At 35.5% G+C, this 19,516-nt stretch overlaps 1 protein-coding gene across 2 annotated transcripts; it reads left to right on the top strand.

Annotated features, from left to right (window-relative positions):
- The first annotated feature begins 4 nt into the window (after positions 1-4).
- Positions 5-4,266, top strand: LOC141656700 (plastidial pyruvate kinase 4, chloroplastic). Of its 2 annotated transcripts, XM_074463700.1 has the most exons (5): positions 5-256; positions 1,361-1,456; positions 1,571-1,947; positions 2,222-3,835; positions 3,934-4,266. In XM_074463700.1, exons 2-5 carry the CDS (start codon positions 1,412-1,414, stop codon positions 4,064-4,066), a joined length of 2,169 nt encoding a protein of 722 aa, XP_074319801.1. In that variant the 5' UTR covers positions 5-256; positions 1,361-1,411; the 3' UTR covers positions 4,067-4,266. The 2 variants fall into 2 exon arrangements, with proteins under 2 accessions (XP_074319801.1, XP_074319802.1); XM_074463701.1 differs by lacking the exon at positions 1,361-1,456 and having other exon boundaries at positions 60-256.
- The last annotated feature ends 15,250 nt before the right edge of the window (positions 4,267-19,516 follow it).

The raw sequence follows: 19,516 nt of genomic DNA, 5'->3' as shown, positions 1-19,516 counted from the left end.
AACCGGGTCCATTTTCAAACCTATCCTAATCCAAATGGCCACTCAACTTTGAACAAATCGTAAAAGTGGAGCAATCCTTTAAAGTAGGAAGAAAAGGAAGAATCTTAGCGTAGAATTGACTCCAACCACACTCCCTACACACGCTCCAACCGTCGTATCTCACCTAACTTCCTCTCTTCCCGACATTTCTCCCCTTCTTTACTCCCAAAAACACTTTTTTTATTTTTCATATCATTACCAGTATATTATTTTAAAGGTATTTTCTCTCTTCTACGGTGTATTTATTTCTTTTGTATTTTCTATTCTGCTACTGTTAATAATCTTTCTTATGCTACACTTTTCTGATTAATTTATTCTGTTTAGCATACAGTAAATATACTGTACTATAAACAGAGATGTTTTCATCTACTGTTTAATCTTTTATCATGTCTTCTTTCCATTTAATTCAATTTACTATTCAAAGTACGGCCTCTCAAATTCATTTGACGACCCTAAACGAGTTAGTAGTGTAGTAAAGTAACTTAAAAAATACTCCCCCCCGACTCAATTAATTGTTTACGGAGTACTTTTGTATTCTTTGTGTAGACTATTTTAATCAAATGTTAACAAATGATTAAGAAGGGGGAAGATACCATATGTTTGTTTGATTACTTGATTTGTCTATGCCTTTGATTTATGATTTTGTTTCCTTGATGATGCAACTTAGAATTAAAGCTGATACATTTGACGTTTCCTTATTTTTATCTTCATTCCCTACAGATTGAAACATAGAAAGTTATTGGGATTTGTATTACGATTAAATAAAGCAAAATAAATTTAAAATTGTGAAGTAGCAGTCGTTCAATGTAAATGTCAACATAATTTTCTTTATGGATCATCCTGGGACCAATTTTTTTGTGTCCGGAAAACCCATTTTACCCTTGAAATGGGTAAAAACCCGCTGGCAGTGGCTTCACTTGCCACTGTCATAATTTTCTTTACGAATCATCCTGAAATAAACTTATTTGTGTCCGGAAAACACATTTGACCCTTGAAATGGGTAAGAACCCATTGGCAGTGGCTTCACTTGCCACTGTCACGTAGTCAGCTTTGGACAATGATCTTACTGATAGCAATACAGCATTACCCCTTTGCCTTAATGGCTACCGCAAATTGTGAGGTGGGGGGTTGGATGTACGCAGCTTGACCCCCCTTGTGTTAGCAACACAAAGAGACTGTTTGTGGGAATATCCGGTAATATGAAGATTAGTGTCCTTATTTGACCAAATTGTATCTATGTGTATGTTTCATTCATGTCATGGCATTGCAACTAAACTTTGATATCTGAAGTTTTTCTGAGAGATGTTGGCTGGTTCATCAGGTACTTGATTGAATAATTCGGTTATTGTTGGCTGCTGCCGTGGTTGCTGTGATGTCATTCAGAATGTTTGCTCCTCAGAGCACACTTGCAATAAATGTAACTAGCCTTTTTCTTTTGATCCTGTGACAATTAATGTATGATGTGCATTTTCTATTGACTATTTGACTCCGCATTTTTGACTCATTTGCGAGTAAATCATGTTTTTTTCAGGCTGTTCACGATTCCACATCTTTCCATATTAATGGCAAGCTAGGTTGGTTAGGCTGTCAACTTTATGGCCAAAAGATAAACTCTCGGGTTCACATGATTCATTCGCTTTGGCAAAGAGGGACCTCAACGACTCGAAATATTTTTGTTTGTGCTCTTTCAAATGAGTCCGGTCAGCTCAAAACAGGAAGCTCGAATGCCTGTCCTGATCAGAAGAGTGCAGCATTGGATGTTGCTGATAATAGGCCGTCAGGAGACATCGGTTTTGAAACAAGCATGGGTCTTGAACAAGATGACATCATTGGCAAGCTTAGGACTATCTGCTTCCATTTGCTTGCTTCTGATCAGTGGAACGCTTCGTCCCTTAAAAAATGTGATAGGTACATCTTTTTTTCAGTCATATTTGTTGCATTGACGTCCGAGTTTTAAGATATCTGAAGTTATTGAGCTTTGGTCTTTTCTATTCCTAGACCTTTGTTTTGGCTATTTCCTCTATTCTGCACAGCCGAATGATTTCTGTATCGCCTGTGTTTTCAAGTTCAACACAGGGATAAGGACCGTACATCAGATTACCTCTAACCTCACGGTATGTGGGAGCTTTTGAGATACAGGATTAATATTTTCGACGTTTGTGTTTGCTTGATCACATTGCAGAACTTACCTAATCAGTGGAACAAACTTAATACATTACCTGGCAATGAAACACCTTGATATCGAGCAGCTAAAAGAAGATCTTCATTCCATATCCCTACTGAATTTGGATGCTGTCACTCCATTTGTACTTCCTGGACTTGCTTCGTTCATCAAAATATTAGAGAGCTCTGAGAGCAACTATGAGAAAACTCCACCCAAATTCAAGAGCACCGAATTAAGCATTTGGGATATGAGAAAGAAAGCATCCGACAACAGAGATCGACTATTAGGTCAGCTTCAGGAAGGAAGAACCACCCATATTATGGCGACTATTGACCAAGAGGCTCTTGCAAGTCAATCACTTATACCTGATATCCTAAACTCAGGAGTGACAGTCGTTAGGATCAACTGTGCCCACGGAAATCAGACTATATGGAGTGAAATCATACGTAAGGTAAGACAGAGCTCACAGATGCTAGAGAAGCCATGTCGGATACTCATGGATTTGGCGGGACCCAAACTTCGTACAGATAAGCAAGAAGAGACTCCTCGTATTATTAAAATAAGTCCAAGGAAAACTGTTACTGGAGAATTGACCCTTCCTGCTCAAGTTTGGCTTTCTTACAAAGGGACTGATCCTCCAGCTCACCTATCGCCGGATGCACTTTTATACATAGACAGTCAAGGCTTTTTTGAAATAATTGAGTTAGATGACTCGGTTTACTTCCGTGATGCTAGAGGCAAATTGATAAGACTGAAGATTTCTTTGAAGCTCTCTTCTTATACTGGTGTCATGTCTGAGTGTAGCAAAACAGCCTATGTTCCGTCAGGAACTCAACTGTATGTTAAGGGAAAAGGGAAGAAAGATAAGAGTGTGATTGGAATTGTCGTCGATGTTCCTCCTTCAGAACAATCTGTTAGGGTCAAATCAGGGGATCTTTTAGCCATTTCACGAGATGGGTCTGTGTCTGTCAATCAAGAGCAGCTGTTTGCGCCAACTAGCCGTTTTCACAGGATAACATGCTCCTCTGGTTATCTTTTTGATTCGGTGAAACCAGGAGAAACTATAGCATTTGATGATGGGAAAATATGGGGAGTGATCCAAGGTACTAGTCCTTCAGAAATTATAGTTTCCGTCACTCAGGCTGGACTAAAAGGCAAGAAGCTTGGCTCAGAGAAATCCATTAACATTCCTGATAGTTCCATTAAATTTGAGGGTCTTACTTCAAAGGATCTTTTGGATCTTGAATTTGTCGCGTCTCAAGCTGACATGGTTGGAGTCTCGTTCATACGCGATGTTGAGGACATCGTGATGGTTAGAAAACAACTGCAGAAACTTAAGGGTCAAAATCTGGGAGTTGTCTTGAAAATCGAGACAAAAGACGGGTTTGAAAACCTGCCACAGTTGTTACTGGAAGCAATGAAGTGCCCTAATCCTTTAGGAGTCATGATTGCCAGAGGAGATTTAGCTGTCGAATGCGGTTGGGAAAGGCTAGCAGATATTCAGGAAGAGATACTGTCTATTTGTAGTGCTGCTCATATTCCTGTGATTTGGGCAACTCAGGTTCTGGAGTCTCTTGTTAAATCTGGGGTGCCGACTAGAGCTGAGATTACTGATGTCGCCACTGCAAGGAGGTAATCAGTGGCCTCCAGTCCTCCACCCTTTATTTTTTAGTTCATGTGAAACATCTATTGCTTTACGCGGATAACTTCATCTGTGTCTGACATGACAGGGCTAGCTGCATCATGCTGAACAAAGGCAAAAACATCCGTGAAGCGATTTTAATGTTGGATGCCATCCTTCATAAGAGTTCTCAGAAACAGAAAGCTGCAAGGCAGCGTCGTGATATCCAGACACCTCTTTAAGAGACCGTGAAGTCGTGAACTCGAAAAATGGTAGGAGGAAGTTGCTAACTCACACTGCAGTACTGATATCTTTGTATATAAACCATTAAATTCGATTATCACTCATCGAGAATTATAAGACTTTGTTTCTTATGTTGTATGGTTCCGGCTTTGTTTTCGACATTATTTTGATAGTATTTCCAAGGCCGCATTAAGAAAAATGGCGTGATATATACAAGGTAAGCATGAAAGCATAGCTAAGAATTTTGAAGCATGATCTATTCCTCGACAATTATTACTCTCTCCGTCTCAATCATTTTACTTACATTTGATTAAATATTTTACAGAGAATATAAAAGGTAAATACATGATAGGGACGAAGGAGTATTTTTTTTTTGTGTGGTAGTTTTACGGTAAAGTTTATGCTTTGATTGATAAAACTACAATTTGATACACTGATGCAAGAATAGATGTATAACAACAAATCTAAAAACAGTTGAATAATTACTTGAGAGAATCCAATAAATTAAAATGGTCACATTTTCCGTCACAAATGAGAATCTGTGATAAATAAAACCCGTTATGATCCCTAAAACTTAGAATGAATGATTCTAGGAGGCCACATCAATATACATGCACCGTAGTCTATAATAATTCTTGGAGGCCATCAAAGACGTCGAACTTTTTCCATTCCATGTATGATGATCTTGTGATGATTCCGAAAGCCCATAGTGAAATTTGGGATGGCACGAAATCACTCAACTTCTCAAATTAAAAGAGAGAACATTTATTCTTTGCCCTGCATCAATCAATAGTGAAAAAAATCGTCAAGACACGTGAAATTGGAAAATAGTCCATAATACAACAATTTAACAACAAATTAAAAAAAATACGTTTTCTTTAAAAGGATTTACGTACCATTTCCCTCTAAAGAACGGAAATGAACTATATGGTAAATCTCTGATTTGATAATGGTATTTTGGTTTCATATAAACATTTTGAGGTTTTTTGTGATTCAAAACGGTATATTTGAGTTTTTTTCTATTGGAGAATATAATCATGTTTACGTCCTCTTTCATTTGATACGTGTCGTAACAACATGCACCAAATGGATTGACAAGCAAGTGATAATGTTGGGATATTGTAGAGGGACACTATCCGTCTTCAGCTTGTGACGGGATAGTATCTGTCTTCTATTTTTAGACGATTCCAAATTTCAATTACAACAACGATTGCACAACACGATTTCGTAGACGCATAAGGCATTGTATTATGTTCAATAGAGTAAATCTATTATCACGGTTTTAAAGCGCGTAAATAACTCAAACATTCGCTTATTATCTTTTGTACAATACTGTTTATCGCACGAAAAAAAAATACATACATACGTAACAAAGGACTATGAAAACTAGGGAGTACTACCAAATCCAGCAACAAGATGTTTGCGACTTGGTGCCAGATAAATCAGCGTGTCCAGAATCTGCACTCCCGGAAGTATGATACTTGCGCGTATCAAGCGAATAGAAGACAATCTCATTACCCTTACGCCGTGGCAAATATATTCGATTTGCTATCTCACTCTTTTCTGCCTTAAGGGAATATGATGATGTAGTACTCAAGAACAATATGTGGTCTCTCAATGTATCTAATTCAATCCAACACTTGTTTGAAATGTCGAACTTAAACACTTTAAGACACCTTCCGCTTTCTTTGATAAAAACTGAAACAAGTTCCCCATCTAGCTCAACTAAATAACACGAGTCAAACAATGTATCTCCATCTTCGTCGGTAAATGGATATTTGTGTACATTCCAGCTTATTTCACCTCCGTCTTGTATAAATTTAAATTCCCCTAGGTATCCATCTCTCGCAAGAAAATAAAATGCGTTGTTATAATACTTGGGAGCGTTTTTATAATTAGGACGAAACTGGATTTCCTTATCAGGGTCAAACTCGGTCAAATAGATCTGCCACACCCCCTTTGAAGTTTGAAAATAACAGAATTCTGGTAGTGAGATCCCACAAAGTCCAACAGTCAAACAATCGGAAGAAGTAGGATAAGTTGAAAATCCAAATCGCGGGGAACCTAGTAGAAAAGGAGGGTACTTCCAGCTCTCCGGGGTGAAAGTGAAAGGATACATGTACCTTAGGGAATTTCCTTCAGAACGTATGAGTAGCCAACCATCCTTGCAATATTCGATGGTTGAAAGAACATTACGCGAGATATGAGGGATAGTAATTGGGCGTGAAATGTTTTCAAATGGATCTAATAGTTCATAGGACGCATTACTATCCTTAAGGAACAGAAACAAAGGATATGCACAATTATGTCGCCATTGGGATATCGGGTTTACCTCGTGAAGTCTCTTACAAGTAAGACGGAGATTCATGTAATCGAACAAATTCATACGCTTTGCAATTGATTGTAAGATATCAAGAGGAAGTTCAGATAACAAGGAGGTTCCTGTAACTTCCACCCTCTCTTGAAACACTAGATTTTTTATTATGTTGTTTTGAATTTGGTCTTCTTGTTCTTTGATCTTCAGTTGATGATCGCCTGGGGTCGTAAACCAAGTAGGGCCGTAGTAAGATGCGAGAAAGGAGGGATGAGGCAACAAAATAGTACAACTACGATCACTTAGATTGTACGAATACACTTTATCATCATCCGTCATAGCCAAGTATATGCAATTCTCTTGGAAGAATGCGAATGATGAAGTATTAGTAACGACTGACCAGGTGCAATTACTAGTGCCTAGTAAAAATGCGCGATTCCTCAAAGACTTAACTTCAATCCAATCCATATCGGAGAAATCGAATCTCCAAATCCAGACCTTAATGATATCCAAGCTTATGTTATTATCATCGATATGTGCCATTATATGTATATAATACAAGACACCACAAGATTCAATCATATAATCAAAGAAATTACTATTCATGATGCCGCTAACGAGTTTTCTATATGGACTTTCTATATTCACAGGCTCTATGGTCAACCAACTCAAGCTACCATTATAGTTGACGCACACAAACTTATTAACCCTATCACCATCAACATTAGCAGAGGCGAGGGCATATATAATGCCTTCAACTGCAGCAGCCATCTTTATTTCAAAATTAATACCGTCAACCTCAATGCATTGCTTGACCCAACTAAAATCATGGCTTCTTGTAGGTGTACACCAAAACATTAGGTCCCCTCGGAAAAACAACACTAGCACACATGTTTCGGGATTATTAAGGTCAAGGGACGATGTCAAGAGGCAAAATGAGGGCTGTATACCACCGTCTTCTAGTAATAATTCAGGGAGTTGTAAAAATTGGGACGTCACAGGATTCCAAAGAGAGTAGATACTGCAATCTTCGCGGTCTCTCAACACCAACCAGCCTAGATGCGCACCCACAATAATGTTTCCGTCCAACTCTGGGATTGTCTTGACGTATGAATTAAAGTTGGTTCGGAATATTTGTTTCTCAAGTTTATTACACTTTTGATTCTCGTGTGTCGCTATTAACCACGGTCCTTCCCCTAACGGTGGCACCTTGTATTTGTCGTCCTCATTTTCCTCCACGCTAAATCTTGGCAACATTCTAAATTCATACATGTCTTCATCAATTTCCTCCTCCATCGATGATCTCGACATTAGTGTAACACAATCACAATTATTATTATTATTAGAGTGATAAAAGGCAATTAACAAATTAGTTCTCCGATCTTCTCTATTTTTATGGTGGTATTTTGGTCCATAGATCGGCATATATATATATATAGGAATTGTGACCTTGGTAACAACTCCAAGCTCTCTCGGATTAATTAGGAAATTGTTAGGTCGGTTATAGACTTTATAGGAAACTGATGTAATATTCGTAATAGGATAGTAATGTTAAGGAAATAGAATAATATTTTAATATTTTACTAGTTTTAAGCCGTGCAAAATTGCACGGAATTGCTTATTAAACTTGTTTTGAATACTATTTGACTAAATTACAAAATATTAAAAACAGAATTCCATAAAATAAAATCCCCCTACTACTAAGAGAATAAAAATTTTCTTAGTTTTCTCTCCAAAAAACATCTAACTAAATAAGGTAATAAATCAAATTTTCTTTCATTACATTATTATCTTTTCAATGAATATATATTTATAAATAAACTCTAATTTTTTAAATAAATTCATGAATATGATTTTTTCATTAAACAAAATAAAATTGATATTAAATTATAAAGTACAAGTTGCTAAATTTTTCAGTAATGCAATAATTATTACTATAGAGAATAACTTGACACATGTTTACTATTAGCTTCGTGACAAAAAAACATTCATTAAAAAAAATTCACAACTTAAACAACTTTTTTTATTAGTTTTCCATTTCAATTTTTTTGTTTCAAATCAAAATACAATGTAGTGAACTGATAAATATTAATGAGGTGCAAATTTTCAAAATATAAATCCTCCTATATACTAAGTCACTAAGAAAATACAACTTCTCTAAAGTTTTCCCTCCAAAGTGCTCAAACTTATATTCCATATGGAAACAAATTAGATTTTCATTTATTAAACTAATTTTCCATTTAAAATAATCCATACATAAAAATTGTATCTCCTATTATTAACTTCGTGACGAATTTTTTTTTTTTTTTTTAAATTGATGTAGTTAAAATATTTTCATAAAAAACACAATTTATGGAATTATTCAATTCTTTTGATTAATTTTAATATTAGTTATTTTTTATAAAAATCCGCGAGATATAAATCTAAAATCTATAACTAATACACTAAAAATTAAAAAGCCTATTTACCGCGCATTTGTACGGGATCTATGCTAGTTATATTCTAAAGTTATAGTGTGTTATATAATTCCATATACACAAATTCTCATTGAAAACGGACACTATCTGTCACAAGCTGAAATCGGATAGTGCTCTCTCACAATATGCAAGTGACACTATCATTGAGGTGCTCCATTTCCCCTCACTTGCCCTCCCACGTGTCATATTGTGAGAGGGGCACCATCCGTCTGTAACTTGTAACGAATACTGCACGTCACAAGCAAGACGCTTTGAATTCCATAAACTTGTTATAAATATTGTAAAGTGTAATGCCCCGTAAACAACAGGAATACAAAATGGTATATTTTATTAATAGCAGCGGAAATTACAGAGCGTTACCACCGTATTTCTTCATACAGAGAAATACAAGGCTTACATTATTCTTTAGTGCAACCAAATAACTAGTAACAAGTCTTATTGATAAGATTATATTATTATGATACATTATTCTTATTCTATTTTCTTGCATCAACCTCCCTCATGCCCTTCCCTATTTCCTGTACCTGAAAAAGATGAATAAAATAAAGGGTCAACTAACCACAGGTTGAGTATATTTCCCATAACCTTCAACTCAAATTAATATAGCTCAGGTCATTATTATTGAACAGGGCCACATTACGGAGCCGAGACTCCCTTCGGCTATGCCATCCTCCGTGTACACAGGATAACCATCTTTTACTCTTTTTCTCTTTTTTTTTCTTTTTTTCTTTTTCTTTCTTTCTTTTTATCCGGATATAACGGGGCGGAGCCAATTGCCGAGCCCCCTGCCGAGCCCACTTCAGAGCTCACATCCATGTACATGGGATAAAATAATAATGTGGCCCGGTCCCTTCCAATAATAATGTCCCGGATGATACATTGGCCAAATAATGTACATCTTAGCAATGGTATTTTAACATTAACATTATCATGTGAGCATTATAACGTCAATTATTAACACAAACAGTACCACAGTCATATCTCACGTAAACCACATTACATAAAATATACAAGTATAACATAACTTTATCTCATAAACAATAATTCACGTACATTATAATATCAGTTGAGTCATTATAACGATAACATATTAACATACTTACTCATTATATAAACTTAAGACGAAGGGGTAGGAAATATACCTCTTATAGTAGTACTACTACTCCAAATACTCGTCCTTATGTTCTAACTAGCTAGTTGGTTATTTTTGTTGTGTGTCCATGCATCTTCAGAGGGCTTTACGTCCTTTTATAGTGAAAATAAGTCGGTGGCAATAGTGCCCTACCTTCCTACCTATGCCTTGCGTGTGTTTTACCCTAGCCAAGTAAAACCTATGTACCATTCTACATTTGTACGTGGAAAGCAGTCCAACCATGCACATATGTTACATTTTTTTTTCCCAAATTTAGACATGTGACATAAAAGTCATATAATAAGCTATAAACTTTGTAAAATATCTAGATATTTTATTTTACGGGTTATTGATGAGTCATAATTATATACATATTTATGCCTCCCCTTAATTACTTTTGATATGGTTTTCGTGCTAGTTTATATCATTTACATGCCTTTTATGTTAGAATGTTGATACTTCCGCCTTTTGATGTTTAATACAGGAATGATGCATTTGAGGAGCAAAGGAATGAAATGGGCATCGCGGAGTGGGCATGAAGGGATACACGAAGCATGGCACGAGAATCCATAAGAATAAAGGAAGAGAAGTTAAAAAGAAAACACGAAGAAAAGAGCTTCTTATCATTAGTGCCTCCTTTTAAGAGCCATATCTTGAGTTATACAACTGATTTTCAAGTGGTTCCAATTGGAGGTGAAATATTATCTTCTTAGCTTTCCAACACCGTAAAAATTGCTTGTTTCTGACAAGTAACGAAGAAATGGCGGCCGTTTGAAGTTCAGTGCGCGAAGTAGGAAATTGGTGCCTCGATCGAGTCAACCTTGGCTCGATCGAGGAACTTCATGCTCGATCGAGTCACCCTCGACTCGATCGAGGAACCAACCTAATCAATAAACTTTGCAATGTCGAGAGTTGGGGTATCTGGGAATTGGTGCCTCGATCGAGTCAACCTTGGCTCGATCGAGGAACTTCATGTTTCCGCAATATTCCGCAAATTTCCTTAAGTCGGTTATGACTACTATAAATACCAAAACCCGTACTCTAGGTTATATTTATGCCTTATTTTACATAGGTTTAGTATAGATACCTTAGAAAACTCTCTCAAATACTTAGTTTAGTTTAATTATTGTTCGGATATATTGCCTTTAATTACGATATTGTTCTAATCTTTCTTCAATTATTATTTCAATTACTTGTTTATCTTTATTATTGTTCTTCATGTTTTCCATTACTATTATTGTTATTCTTTATATTATGCGTAGCTAATTTCCTCATCTAGGATGAAGGGATCTAGGTTAATTAAAAGGGGAAAATTGATTAATTGCTAGAGAAATCATATAAGTTGTCGTTTGATTATTGTTCTTATTCTAGTTAATTAACTTAGGCCTGAGTTGTTAATTAGTGTAGCGAATTAATCCTTTCACCGACCGGGTTAGAATTAATATAGGCTGCGATAATCAAATATATTGTATCTAATTATAGCGACCGCATGTTAGAATCGATCTAAAGGGCATAATAGAGTCGTAGATCTTATGACCTTAGGCGACTTTGGATGATCTAGCAATTGATTAATAGACCCCATATAATTGACCTAGTGAACCGGAAATCCTAGACCTTTAATATTATTGTTATTTGCCCTTTAAATTACTTGCAATTAGTTGGTTAGCATACAAACAAAACAAACCCCCCACAATTGGTTACTTTAAGATAGATTTAAATATAAACAAACTAGATAATCACCGCCTCCCTGTGGATTCGACTCTGACTTACCGCTAGCTATTTTTTTAGTAGTAGTTTAGGTTTACTTTGATTAAGGTGATACGACTTTAGCCTTATCAAATTTGGCGTCGTTGCCGGGGAGGCAATAATTTTTCTGTTTGTTTTTGTTTAGTTTGTCTTTTGTCTCAGGGAACATTAGTTCCTTGAGACCGTTCTAATGTTTTCCATCGAGTTTCTACAGGGTGAAGATGAGAACTTCCATGATTACATGCATAGATGGAATGATTGGATTCGTTCCCATAATTATGAGGCCAAAATTCCGCGGCTTACTATGTGCCTTACCATCATAAAAGGTATGAATAGACAAACCCAAGCCTACATTGACTCCATAGGTATGGGAGATTTTGGTGGTAAGAATATTGAAGATGTCCTTTCTTTCTTTAAATGGCTTGCTATTGAATGCATTAAACCCACTTTTTCATTTCAGTCATACATGGATGAGGATGTGGGTGAGACCATAGAAACCGTTTTAAAGAATGAAAAAGATATTGAGGGAAACATAGAGGATGAGACCATATGCTCAGTTGATAACTCCTTCTTTGACGACAATCTAGAACCCCTCTATGACGATTTTACAGACAGTGAGTCACATGAGGAAGACTTGACAGACCCCTTAGATTACCCCTTTTGTGATGAGTCTTGGGATCAGGAGAGTGAGGATGTGCGATTCGAAGATCTTGAGGTTAAATGGGACTCATGTGACGATATGCTGACTCTTTCTTTTGATACTTCCCCTTCAATTATTGAATTTGATTCTAATTTTGAGTCTAGTGAGGTTTATTTTATTACACCTGTGCATAATGCATATTTTGATGTTTCTGATGTTGAAGATGATATTGATGAATACTCTACACAAGGGACCCCTACTAAGGACCCTTCAGATGCTTTGATATGTTTTGAGACATGTGCAGGTGAATCTCCCATTTGGAAAGCTGATTTGGATGCTTTAGAGGCTGAAATATATGGGATAGAGCCTATCAACAAAAGGAACGCGAAGATATATGAGTCAGTGAATACTCCTAGCATGGTAGAGGAAATATATTCTTTTGCCACTAATTCTGTCATTAGGAGCGGTAGACCTTCTGACCAAGAGGTAATTGTTGACGATAACTTCATAAGGATTACTGGTGTGGTGAGTGAAAATTACCTCGTATGACTTCTACTTTGTGTTTTGATTCTCCTTGTTCTCTTGGTTGGACGAACAAATTGATGCGGTTTTATTATAATTGTCATCAAAATTTTGATATGCTGAGACGGTCTTTAACATTGATTTTATATGCTCCTGTTATATCTTGGTTCTACTTATGCTTTTGTGTAGCACATGCACAGATTTATGATCAACTATTAAGAGCTTTGAGCTATTTTGATTGTGCCCAATTGCGGGTAATCGATATATAAATAAAGGAAGGGGACGGCAACCGGTGCCTCGATCGAGTGGCATGGGGCTCGATCGAGTCACCACGTTTTGGGTTTATTCATAGCCAGACGATGATAGGAATTGCGCGGATGATTATTTCCCTCTGTTTTGCAGCTGGTTTGGGGGAATTTCTTTGCTCTTACCCGGTATTCTCTTCCCTTGTACCTTCTTTGATTGTATTATCTATTTCTTTTCCATTCCTTTTGTTAGTTGTGTCCTTTAGGTTGTTGGATTTGTGTGTGATTGATATGCTGTAGGCGTCACAATGAGGACACTGTGACATTTAGGTTTGGGGGAGGAGTTTAATTATGTTGTGTGATTTACTTTATGTTGTGTGCATTTATCAAAAATCCATAAAAATTAAAAATTTTATAAAATACAAAAACATGTTTTTTTTCCTTTATTTTAGGTCGAGTCTTGGTGAAATTAAATAACAATGATGTTAAATTGCATTGTTTTTGCATTTGAATCCCATATAGTTGTCCATGTACATTGTTTTGCCTCGTTAGCCATGAAAACAAAGCTCATAATTCAAGTCTTAGCCGTATTTACATGCTTTATATTGATTAGATTTGACACAATTATGTTGGTAAACTACTTAAATTCTGAGGTCTATAGAGCTTTCTAGGCCAGGATCATCAACAAACTGGTCTCATTTGTCAATTAGGCTTGAGTGTGGTTTCTCCTTGTGGAATATGTAATATCAAACTGCATAAGTGTGACATTGATTTCTTTATATTTTTATTGCTTTCATTTGACTAAAGTACATGTGGATAGGCGTTTCTTACCGTTCAAATAAGCCTTATAATTATCCTTTTGTTAGCCCGTTGGAACCCTTGTAGCCAATCTTAAATTACATCCTATGAGCTACAATCCAAGAATTTGCCTACCTTTTCGGGACAGTCGCAGTTGCTTATTTATCATGTCTATTTTGCTATTATGGTTGGGTTGAGACTTATTGTTGTCATGTGGGTATAACAATATACTTTTAGCAATTGTGTTGTATCCTTGTGTTGAAAAAAGAAAAAATATGAAGCAAAATAAAGAAAAAGAAAAAGAAAAAAGACAGAAAAATAGAAAAAGAGAAAAAGAGAAAAGAAAAAGAAAAGAGATTGCTTCATTTGATTTTGTCAAGCATCAAAAGGATGGTTGTTAGAGTCTAATGCATAATTGGAGAGTAATTTATTAGCTCTCATACGTTGTAAAGTTGAGAGCATTTCTCTAAGTTGGGTTCATTTATTTTCAAAGATTTGGTTTTTGTTTTGGTTAGCGCTGCGACTACCGTCTTAGCTCCACATATCCATAACGTGCTTTGGCACAAACCACTTCTATTCCTTTAACCCATTTGCCACCCTTATTGTCCTTGATACATGTACTTTTGTCTACATATGATGATTGCATATTAGTTGGGGAAATCCCTATCACATTAGATTGCATGCATGTTTCATAAGTTGAGTGAGTGTTTCTACTTCTTTCTATCTTCACATATAACTCACCATATATACTTATGAGTGCATGAGTGAATCCGCGAGAATCCGACTAATTTGTCTTGCAAGATCGAAAGGTATTTGGCATTTGAATCTAGTATGGTGACTTGAGACTTGAGCTACGTTTTCTATTTTTTGTACCTTTGAATTTGTTTTATTGGTACACTTTAGTCATTACTTTGTTACAGATATGGGTAGCTTGGGATTTGTTTGTGCATTAAATAATAGCTCTGAGATGTTTATTCGCCATTTGTTTGTTTGTCTTTTGTAATTGCATGATGCTTTGCTTGAGGACAAGCAAAGAGATGGTTTGGGGGAGTTTGATGAGTCATAATTATATACATATTTATGCCTCCCCTTAATTACTTTTGATACGGTTTTCGTGCTAGTTTATATCATTTACATGCCTTTTATGTTAGAATGTTGATACTTCCGCCTTTTGATGTTTAATGCAGGAATGATGCATTTGAGGAGCAAAGGAATGAAATGGGCATCACGGAGTGGGCATGAAGGGATACACGAAGCATGGCACGAGAATCCATAAGAATAAAGGAAGAGAAGTTAAGAAGAAAACACGAAGAAAAGAGCTTCTTATCATTACTACCTCGTTTGAAGAGCCATATCTTGAGTTATACAACTGATTTTCAAGTGATTCCAATTGGAGGTGAAAGCTTATCTTCTTAGCTTTCCAACACCGCAAAAATTGCTTGTTTCTGACTAGTAACGAATAAATGGCGGCCGTTTGAAGTTCAGTGCGCGAAACAGAAAATTGGTGCCTCGATCGAGTCAACCTTGGCTCGATCGAGGAACTTCATGCTCGATCGAGTCACCCTCGACTCGATCGAGGAACCAACCTAATCAATAAACTTTGCAATGTCGAGAGTTGGGGTATCTGGGAATTGGTGCCTCGATCGAGTCAACCTTGGCTCGATCGAGGAACTTCATGTTTCCGCAATATTCCGCAAATTTCCTTAAGTCGGTTATGACTACTATAAATACCAAAACCCGTACTCTAGGTTATATTTATGCCTTATTTTACATAGGTTTAGTATAGATACCTTAGAAAACTCTCTCAAATACTTAGTTTAGTTTAATTATTGTTCGGATATATTGCCTTTAATTACGATATTGTTCTAATCTTTCTTCAATTATTATTTCAATTACTTGTTTATCTTTATTATTGTTCTTCATGTTTTCCATTACTATTATTGTTATTCTTTCTATTATGCGTAGCTAATTTCCTCATCTAGGATGAAGGGGATCTAGGTTAATTAAAAGGGGAAAATTGATTAATTGCTAGAGAAATCATATAAGTTGTCGTTTGATTATTGTTCTTATTCTAGTTAATTAACTTAGGCCTGAGTTGTTAATTAGTGTAGCGAATTAATCCTTTCACCGACCGGGTTAGAATTAATATAGGCTGCGATAATCAAATATATTGTATCTAATTATAGCGACCGCATGTTAGAATCGATCTAAAGGGCATAATAGAGTCGACCGATCTTATGACCTTAGGCGACTTTGATGATCTAGCAATTGATTAATAGACCCCATATAATTGACCTAGTGAACCGGAAATCCTAGACCTTTAATATTATTGTTATTTGCCCTTTAAATTACTTGCAATTAGTTGGTTAGCATACAAACAAAACAAACCCCCACAATTGGTTACTTTAAGACAGATTTAAATATAAACAAACTAGATAATCACCGCCTCCCTGTGGATTCGACCCTGACTTACCGCTAGCTATTTTGTTAGTAGTAGTTTCTTTGTCATGGCATATCAATTTCTTTATAAATTGGTTTGCTTTAATACCATTTGAATATTAAATATAGAGAAAAAAAAATACTCCGTATATAGTAACATATATATGTCTTATACAATAGTAATATGGTATTTATATAGTATAATATAGTTAATGCCTAATAGATAAGAACTACTCTTCATTAAGACGAAAGTATCCATCATAACAATAAAGTGGGTCAAATATTATCCATTGTACATATAGGATAAATCTTTTACTTTTTCCTATATTTTCTGCTTTTGTCTTATTGTAACTATTTGACATATGTTAAATTTAAAACATATACACCCGTCTTAATTGAGAATTATGCATTTTTATAGGACAAATATCATCTCACATGTTTATATAAGACAAACCTTTTATTTTTCCTAAACATTATACTTTTATGGTTTTGAATTTTGTCTTATACATCACACATTGATTATTTAGCATGTCTTAAGTTTAAGACCAAAACAAATCTTAAATTTAAGACGGAAAATACTCATATTAAATTAGAATTTCCGCTATCTAATAGGCCCTAAATTTGCCATAAAACGGTCCATTAGCCATTTCCCACCCAACCTACCAGTCTACCACCACCTCAAGTCCTCAATACCTCAACCCATTCCACTTGAAAAATTGTTCAGTTCACATAACAAATTCGAGACAAATTAACAACTAATCCTAACTCTCACACTCCTAGTCTTTATCCACACCGCCTCTCGGTACACATATTTTCATTTCTTCCTTCAAAACTCAAAAGCTATTCCATATTAACATCTCTCATTAATTTATTTTTACTGGCCCTCTCTTATAAATTTATCTCAAAACTAAACTTAATTTTTCGATTGATTAAATTTCAATAATTTTATTAACACCTCCAAATTCATGTCGAGGATCCATGCCTCTACCCCTGGTTGTCGACAAAGGCGATAGTTAAAAGTAACTTAGGTTTTTATATTATATTTGCTCAAATATAATTATCTTTTTTCATAATTATTTTTTTTAAAGTCCAGATTTAAATTTTTTTGTAAGTATATTTCTACTCTTATATCTACCTCAAACAAATTTTCTTCTTTAGCAAATCTTTTACTTTATTTAATAATTTTTTTTTATTTTTTTCTGTGGTGTATTAATTTATGTGGTGTGTGAATTAATAATTTAAAAGAATAATTTGATGAATGAGTCTGATCAAATTATTCTTCTCTTTAATTGTGCGAGTTTTTTCTCCATCATATGATATCGCTCGGACGAAATTCATCATAACTGTTTATTAGATATTAATTTTTTAATTGTTTCACATTGTGTAGTTAAGCGTAAATATTTACGTACAAAATAGTTTTTTTAGAAATTAAATCCAGATTCTTTGCAGTGGGTCCCGCCTTTACTGTTTTTTTTTTTTTTTTTTTTTTTAAAAAAGGTTGAATGTAATTCTATTATCGTCTACTCCCTCCTATTCACTAACATCTTCCACATTTCCTAAATGGGTAAGTCACAATGATCTTCCACTTTCCTTATTTGTCTATCATTTGTGGTTAATATCACGTGTAACCCCACCTTTTATCTTCTACTTTCATTTTCCTTCACATGTTACCATTCCACTAAATAATTGTCTAAAACTATGTGAAAGAAGATAGAGAATATGAGGGAGTATTATTCTAGCTTTAGGAAAAGTGTCCTATCCCGTTTAAGTTATTAGTTTCCTATTCTATTCCGTATACTTTGTTTTATGGAAACTAGAATACAATCTCTTGTACTATCCCGAATCACCGGTATGTAAACAACTTAATCGCTTTGTTATTTGCTTAATTTTCATTTTTTTGCGCATCGTTAATTGTATTCGATAGTTGATTTACGTCACGTATTAACTTAGTAGTAGCGAGATGCGATTTTTCTGCGTAAATCTGAAATTTATGCACCCAAGGTTGAACCATGGACCAAACGTTGAGATCCAACGTTCAGCCATGGACCAAACGTGGGAAACCAACGTTTGCCATGGAAGTGGTGGCATCAGTGGTGGTCGTGGGATGGCGGCTCTAATGGCAACGTGGTGGTGGCGTGGGGGAATCGGGTGTTGTTGTTGGTGGTGGTTAATTGGTGGGTGGTTTTTAATTTTTTTGTTTTTTTTGGAATTAGAGAGGAAAGAGGAAAGTGTGTTTGTTAGTGAGAGAGTAGGGGTAGTGTCGTCTTTTGCAATGAAAACGTCGTCGATTTATACTAAAACGTCGTCGATGTTTACGAACCAGGTTTAATTTCCTATAACTTTTGAAGTCAACTTTAGATCTCGAGTCAAGCTTATTCGATCATCTTACTATTATTTTGTAAAAAATCTGGCAAACGAGTCGGGGCATGTTGGGCTTATGTTGTATCACATGTAAACAGGTCACAAACCCTTAAACCCAAACCTGACCCAATTAAATGGCACGTCATGTTCGTGTCTACACACTACTAGTACAAAAAAATGGGTCATTAAAGCGCAACATAAACCATTAATTTTGTGTTTATTTGTGTCGTGTTTCAGAACGTCTCATTGGCGCCTCTCTACCAATTTCTTGTTTGATCTTACTAAAAGTTTAAATAAAAGAAATTAGAAAATAGATAAAATAATAAAATAATAATAATAATAAGGGGGGACAGGAAAGTACTCAAGTAAGGGGGAGGGTCGTTTGGTTACCCACTAAACAATGCAGGAACTTAAATTCATGTGAATTGCAAAATGGATAAGTTGTTTGGTTACCCCAATTCACATGAATTGGAAGTTCCCATGAATTCCAATTCCTCCACAATTGAGGAAGTTGCTTACCTAGGCCCCCCTCCCTAGGTAAGTTAGAATGCCTACATGAATTGCATTTCCTCCATGGCAACCAAACATTTTTTTGCAATTCACATGAATTCCAAATTCACGTGTTTTATGACTTCCTAGGCAATACAAATTCCTATATGCAACCAAACGACAGACTTTAACAAGTTAAAAAGTACAAGGAAAATCTAACATATACGAACAAGTAAACTACAGCACTTATTATTTGTCAAAAAAAAAAAACAGCACTTATTATAAT

This window comes from Silene latifolia, chromosome 5, assembly GCF_048544455.1.
Source record: "Silene latifolia isolate original U9 population chromosome 5, ASM4854445v1, whole genome shotgun sequence".
NCBI lineage: Eukaryota > Viridiplantae > Streptophyta > Magnoliopsida > Caryophyllales > Caryophyllaceae > Silene > Silene latifolia.
This window is presented reverse-complemented; position numbering and strand designations above follow the sequence as displayed.